The sequence below is a fragment of the Herpailurus yagouaroundi genome, unplaced genomic scaffold (assembly GCF_014898765.1).
Source record: "Herpailurus yagouaroundi ecotype Mexico unplaced genomic scaffold, PumYag 182, whole genome shotgun sequence".
NCBI classification, from domain to species: domain Eukaryota; kingdom Metazoa; phylum Chordata; class Mammalia; order Carnivora; family Felidae; genus Herpailurus; species Herpailurus yagouaroundi.
Window position 1 is genome coordinate 51,017,055 of NW_024412413.1, and position 7,741 is coordinate 51,024,795.

Genomic DNA, 7,741 nt, shown 5'->3' on the forward strand with positions numbered 1-7,741 from the left:
TCTGAGTGATGAGTCTATGAGGATTCATTGTTCTAGCCTCTCTACTCTTGAATCTGAAATTTTTCGTTAAAAAATAGCTTTCTCCTAACTCAACTTACGGTGGTAATGATTTTGCAATATATGTACGCGAAGTCCCTTAACTTATACAGAGCTGGATGTCAATTATATCTCCACAAAACTGGGAATTAAAAAAAAAATTTTAATACCTTTCTCCAATAACTCCCCTCCCCACCTTAGGAAAGGGGCAGACCTCACCTGAACTGTGGCCTGAGGCCAAATCATAATTATAGAGGGGCCTAGGGGCCCTGGGTGGCTCAGTCGGTGAACCACCCTGCTCTTGGTTTCAGCTCAGGTCATGATCTCACGGTTTCGTGTGAGTTCGAACTCATGTGAGTTCGAGCCCCACATCTGGCTCTGCGCTGCCATTGCAGAGCCTGCCTGGGATTCTCTCTCTCCCTCTCTTTTTCTGCCCCTCCTCTGTTCACTTTGTCTCTCTTTCTCAAAATAAATACACTGTAAATTTAAAAAAAAAAATTATAGAGAGGCCTAAAAATTCTTCTTTGTAATGAGTATTCATTAAACAACCACACGCTAGCTAAGGAGATAGTGTGCCTTGAAAAGATCTCAGCTTCGCAGTCCGAACCTCTTGGGTTTGAACCACTTCTCTGTTGCTCGCTATTTTACTATAGACACGTTTCTAACTCTCTGAGCTTGAATTCAATTCCCCGTCTGTATGGTCTACCCCACAGACATGGTAGAGTCAGTAACATCCTGTTTGCTTTTCAGTCTGCTCATTCAAGGCTCAGGCTTCATCTCTTATTAGCAAGAAGTCTGGTATTTCCTGCCGGAGGACGCTCCATCCTACCTCCCTGCCCTGCCCAAGAATGGGGGGGGGCTTTCTTAGCCCTGAGGGCAGGCCTGGCTTCAACGTCAGAGGCTGTCTCACCTCTCACGTCCACACGGTGTCGCCATTGAGCTTCATCCTGCCCTGGCCCCAGCCACCTAGCCACCCAGCCACCCTGCAGCTGCAGCTTTGAAGTCGGTTGAGCATCCAACTCTTGATTTTGGCACAGGTCTTAATCCCAGGGTCATGGGATTGAGCCCTGCGTCGGGCTCCATGCTGAATGTGGAGCCTGCTTGGGATTCTCTCTGTCTCAGTCCCTCCGCCACTCTCACTCTCTCTCTAAAAAATTTAAAGATAAGTAAATAAATAAAAAACCTGAGACCCTTACCCATCTCTAAGGATTGTTATGAGGATTAAATCAGATATCTTCACTGGTGATAAACTCAAGAAGGCTATGTTTTGCTCACTGCTGTATCTTTTTATTTTTTAAGTGCTATGTCCTTAGTCCTTAAAACAGTGCCTGGCACATAGCAGGGTGCATGCGCGCACACGTGCACACACACACACACACACACACACACATTCACATGCACACAATGATAGAATGAGCCTACAAAGGCTATCATTCCATTAAACTTTGGTTCCCTCGATTCTTTTCCAAACATGTGATAGCCCCTCTTGTGTGTGGAGTACCACGTGGAGCAATTCTAATGTGCACAGGAATCACCAGGGATCTGCAGGTGCCAGTTCGCTGGGGCTGAGATTCTGCATTTGGAACATGCTCCCGAGAGGTGTGGATGCTTCCGTTCTGGAACTCACTTCAAAGCACATTTTTTTTTCTCTCTCTCTTAAAGCAAAGTTGCAACAAAATCCTTCCAGTGTACTTGTAGGAAAGAGCCAGGTAGGGGTAGAATGTTTATATATCTTAATTCATAGGATCTAGGTAAGATGCCATCTATTATGAAACTCACCTGATTTCAGAGAGTTAAAATATATATATATATATATATATATATATATGCTTATCTTAGAACCTATGAAATAAGGCATAAGTGTGCGGTGTCTGGAATCAGACAGACAGGACCCTGCTATTCATTACCTTTGTGACCTTGGGAGAATTACTTAACCTCTATAAAACTGAATTTCCTCACCTCTGATATGGCAATAACCATGAGGGCTGTCTGGCGAATAGTACTGACTCAGCCAGCTTGATATTTTAGCGCTCTGCCCAGTGAAGTAAAAAAAAAACACAAACACCACTTTTTGTAGTTCTTTCAATATTCTCGACTTCTCTGAAATACATTAAGTGGGTATAAAAAACAGAGCTGTGTCGTCTTTACTTTTTGCCCTGTACAGCTCTGAATTTTCTACTGTTTTACAGACACATATTCATGTATTACTTGCATGAAAACAAAAGACAAGAAAATATTTTTTAAAAATAATTAGCATAAGACAGAAAGCCCAGATCATTGCTTGAAGAGTGCATCAGTTTGTATGGAGGGCATCGGGCAAATCTTAGCGGTATCAGTGGCCAGCTTAAAACATTAGGTGAGCACAAAGTGCTCAGTATGTCCCCTGGCAGGGTCCGGACAGCATATGCTCAGTAAATGTTACCCATAAATGTGCTTGCCTCTGGAAGGCAGCCTCCTCTCTCGTTCACCGCTGTTTCCCAGCACCCAGCACCATGTTTAGAACATCATAGAGACTCAGTACACATTTGGCGAAATGTATGAATGGCTGGATGAATGTATGAACCTCAGAGTAACTCTTGCAGGCGGTCAGATGGGAGGCATGAGGATCATGGGAAGCTTGAACCGACAGGTGGCTGCAGGTGCGGAGGGAACCAGTGAGGCCCCTAGCTGAGAAGGGGCAGTGCCTGGAGTTGCTAAAACCAAAGCCTGGTTGCTCTTCAGGCCGGACCCCAGAATGTGTCAGTTACAAGAAAACTTTCAGGTCTTTTAACTCATTTTTGCTCTCAGTATGGACGTTCTGATTGGGATACCATACCATTGGCGTCCATGGCGCTTGCTCAAAGGAAAATGATATACTGAGCGCTTACCTGGCACAGCATCGGGCTCGGTGGGCAGGAAGGAAAGGCCTTTGGCTTGGTCCTGATATCCAGCAGCTGCAAAGGGCTGCTACTGGCTACCCCCCAACACCCGGGTGCTGCTTCAGGAAAATAGAGAAGTCAGCCTGCCCTGGGAAAATGCTCTCCTGGACCCATCCAAGGACTGTGATTAACAACAACAACAAAAAGACCAGGACTCTCCAGTAGTTCCCTTCTCCTTCCTTTTCAGTTCTGAGTGGGACTTTACAGATTCCAAGGATGTTCTTGGAGAAGGGGAAAGCAGCAGGGGGATGGGGAGCTGCCTAATGTATTCCAAATCTATGATGCTACTGAGTAAATTTGTTTGACAGATTGTCAGACAATTGTGGCACGAAAAGTTTCACAAACAAAAGTGTCCAGGGGCGCCTGGGTGGCTTGGTCGGTTAAGCGTCCGACTTCGGCTCAGGTCATGATCTCACGCTCCGTGAGTTCGAGCCCCTCGTCGGGCTCTGTGCTGACAGCTCAGAGCCTGGAGCCTGTTTCAGATTCTGTGTCTCCCTCTCTCTCTGCCCCTCCCCTGTTCATGCTCTCTCTCTGTCTCAAAAATAAATAAACGTTAAAAAAATTTTTTTAAAAAACAAGTCTCCAGCCAAGCTAAATGTCCCCTTCACATTTTCTCACTTTGCAGGTGACCTTGTACAAGAGCTCCGATGTGGAAGATTTTGGGTTCAGCGTAGCAGATGGCTTGCTGGAGAAAGGAGTATATGTCAAAAACATTCGCCCAGCTGGGCCAGGAGACCTGGGTGGCTTAAAACCCTATGACCGACTCTTACAGGTAAGACCTCAGGTGAAATTCTAATTTAACTTTCCAAAGTCTTACCTGACCGATGCCTACCCATCTTTCTTTGCCTCAACACTAGATTAGGGCCCCTTCTATATGGGATAAAAGCCTTTCCCTTTGGTAAAATTTCCCAGTCATTGAAATTGGTTCCCTGTGTATATTCCCCAGCAGCTTAGAGACAGCTTGAGAACGGGGCTGGTACATTACTCTCCCATCTCGCGGTATACAATACACGATATCTCAGCATCTCACACAATCGTCTGAAAGCAAGAAGCCAAACCTTGTTTGCCGAGTGGAATACCATCATGGTCACGTATAGTTTCAGTGAGCTAAGCAAATTCCTGACTTGACGTACACTTTTTAGGAATGGCATTTTGTAGGAAGAAGAGAGGGTTGACATCAGTCTTGAAAGTGTATCTAACTGGAATGAGTCTGGCACCAAAGAGCTGACTTTCAAAGCATGAGGCTCTACGGATCGGTTGGCCTTCAGACACGCGTTCATCAGAGCAAGCTGTCGTTGATCAGTTACGGTTTTATTTTTATTTATTTTTTTTTAATTTTTTTTTTCAACGTTGATTTATTTTGGGGACAGAGAGAGACAGAGCATGAACGGGGGAGGGGCAGAGAGAGAGAGGGAGACACAGAATCGGAAACAGGCTCCAGGCTCCGAGCCGTCCGCCCAGAGCCCGACGCGGGGCTCGAACTCCCGGACCGCGAGATCGTGACCTGGCTGAAGCCGGACGCTTCACCGACTGCGCCACCCAGGCGCCCCGATCAGTTACGGTTTTAAAACCAGTTCTGGCGATCGTCTTTACCACAGCAATGGAACAATTAGTCTTATGCTGGCAGGATGGGACACTTTTATTTTCCACAGATACTCTAATAGTTGTTGAAAGAATAACTGTGGTTACTTAACTTCTATGTGGCTCTTCCTAATCTATAAATTGGGGCTGCACTGTATCTGCTTTCATGGAAGTTGAGGCTACAAAGGTAGACTGGGTTCAGACTGTGAAGGGCCTTGAACGCCACGGTAAATCTCTTGGACTTTGCTCTCAAGCATATTAATTTCTTAAGCAGAAAAGTGACATAATTTGTTAATTTCGAAAGACCATAGAATAATACCATAGGTGGATTGGTGTAGAATGGGGAAGGGGAAGACCACAGGGAGGGAGACGAGGTAGGTGTGGGTAAGACACCTCTATCTGACCTGAGACCTTAATGCCTTCAGTACTTCCGGGTAGAGCAGTCTGGGAGGCAACTGGCATTTTGGACTTGTTGCTCCGAAGAGACGTCAGAGCCAGATTTAGGAGATAGGTTACTGAAGGCATGGGTTTGGATGAAGTGACCTCTGGTGGGCTTATAGTAAGAAAGAGAACAGAATCAAGGAGAGAATCATAAGAAAAACGAATGTAAAGGACAGGAAGAAATAAAGGTAGGCGAGAACTGAAATCAAGTTAAAATGGATCCAAACAAACTGATGTCACAGAGAGCCAAGGAAGGAGAGTTTTAGGGATGTGTGGCTGTCAGGCACAGCCAGTGCTAAAGGCCAAAGCAGATGAGACCCGTATCTGTATCTGTATCTGTATTAGACAGTTGGGGTCATTTGTACACTGTGTCGGGTTCCAGATGTGGCAAGATTGAGAATGGAAAGTCAGAGTGGAAGCAGGCACGTGTAGATGGTTTAGAAACCCTTGCCGGTGAAGAACAAGGAGAAATAAAAGAAGATGAGTACATGCAAAAGCTGAGGAGGGGATGGGCTCACTTCTGAGAGGTAGTTCAACATCACGGCCAAGAGCACAGCTCTGGGGTCAGCCAGACTGCCTGGGATCACATCCTATCTGGACCGCTTACCAAGTGCTGATCTAAGGCAAATCTCTGAACCACTCTGTGCCTCACCTACCTCATCTGGAAATTATAGGGATAATGTTCGGCACTAGGACCACATGCCATGTGCGAGGCAATCTGCTCAGCATGGGGATGTTGGGACGTGTCCCTGTTCCAAGCTCTCAAGGGCCTTACAATTTAATAGCAACGAATAAGTCAGCCAATGACCGCCTTCTAGGGTGGTCAGAGAAAGGACAGACCTCTCTGCGTAGAGGGCTCACTTAAGCATCAGCAGACACCTGTTAACATGGCAAGTATTACTCTGGGTTTTGAGAATTATCTCAGACTGTGACAATAATTCAAAGTGGCCCTTCTTGATTTTTCAGGTTAATCACGTCCGAACGAGAGACTTTGACTGCTGCCTTGTTGTGCCCCTCATAGCAGAATCTGGTAATAAGCTGGACTTGGTTATTAGTAGAAACCCACTGGCCTCACAGAAGTCTATAGAACAGACTCTACCAGGAGGAGAATGGAGTGAACAGAACAGCGCTTTTTTCCAACAGCCTAGTCATGGTAGTAATTTGGAGATACGAGAACCCACTAACACATTATAGCAACGCTTTTTATAAAGCAGGACAAAAGACAATATCTACATGGTGCTAAAATATCCCTTTCAGATTTCTGTGGCATTTAAAGCACAGATAATCACGTGGCATTAACTGCAAGCACAGGGGTCTTTTAAATCTCTCTCATGGCTCATGTTCACTTCCCCTTTCAAGCGGAAGAGGTTTCTTTCTTGGTGACCACTATGGTATATGGCAGCCAATTCCCTGCCAAGCCCAATGGTAGAGAAAAAGAAAAGTAGACAGGCTACCCCTCCCCCCAGTTAACATCAGAGGAAATTTTTTACAAGTTCATCTTCCAATCACTTTTTGAAAAGAGAAATGTCTGTTTGAAACTGTTCTCTATGACAATTTCCTTAATTCACTTTGAAATCAGTTTCTTACCGTGAAGTCGTTAACGTTAAGAACTTGACCAAGTCTTTCCACAAAGCTGGCTCTCCTAGGGGAACCCGAGTTTGAGATGTGGCCGGGGACTGCTGCCATGGGAGGGGTACAGGTGTAACATTAAAGTTCTCTTAAAACGTTTCAGCGATGATGCACGTAGGAGACCATAATAGGTGGTGGTAAATGTTTTGCCCCAATATAGGAATGATCTTAACTAAGATGTATGCTATTCCCTATGCAACAAACTAACAAACAGGATATGTCTTGTGACCTGTTTTTTTGTTTTTGTTTTTTTTAAGGACACATTTTTAATAGCTGCAAATCTCTGATAATGAATTAGAGTGCTTAGGAACACTGAGAATGAGTTATCTTATTTTTAAAATTCAGGACTAAGAACTTAAGAGAGAATGAAGAGTCTATTAAAATGAGGTTTATCTTAATGATAGGCAAATCAAACTCATCTTGCTTGACATGTTTGGAAAACTGTTTATAGAGGGGTGTACAGGACACGTACTTTAAAATGACACTGGACTATCTTTTGTTCTGAGCCATGCCACTTCTCGAAATTGTAAATACATCTTTCACAAAATGCATTGCCAATTATTACCATCCCTCAAAGCAATAAATTGTGACAGTTGCTTTTAATGTTTGTCAGCAACTGTTCTCATTTGTTCAGATATTTTGAATAGTTACACTAATAACTGTTATTTGGTGAATATTGAAAAAAAGATAGATCTGTATATGGATTGTAGAATCTCCATATTGAAATGATTATTTTGCAAACATCTTCATTTTGGTCAATAATTCAAACGACTGCTTAGGTAAAGCATTTGAACACTGTGTCCTTTGTTTAAGGAAAAAGTTCACCTTTCTTTTTGTGCAAAGAAATATATTATTTCAATCATATGTCACAACCCGCCAGGGCAAGAAAGTATAAAGCAGAATCATGTTAAGAAAAAAAAAGAAAAAAAAAGATCATGAGTCACTTAAATATGTATTTTTATTTGTAACAAACAAGTATTAAGCTGTAAAGTATTTTTGTACAAATTTAATACTTTAATAGCATGGTATTTATCGTCTATGTATGGTTTTGGGGACTTCAAAATTGTTGCAAATATTTGTATGGAAAAAAAAACCCTCTACCAAATGGAATAAAAAGTGATTTTGAAAAGCCAAAA

General features: G+C 43.5%; 1 protein-coding gene across 1 annotated transcript in view; it reads left to right on the plus strand.

Annotated features, from left to right (window-relative positions):
- The window catches only part of GRIP1 (glutamate receptor interacting protein 1), a 412,883-nt gene extending 405,142 nt beyond the window's left edge, over positions 1-7,741 (plus strand). The window contains exons 25-26 of the mRNA XM_040490428.1: positions 3,580-3,726; positions 5,943-7,741. Coding sequence (XP_040346362.1) covers positions 3,580-3,726; positions 5,943-6,170 — 375 coding nt within the window. The 3' untranslated portion in view covers positions 6,171-7,741. The remainder of the gene's footprint in view (positions 1-3,579; positions 3,727-5,942) is intronic.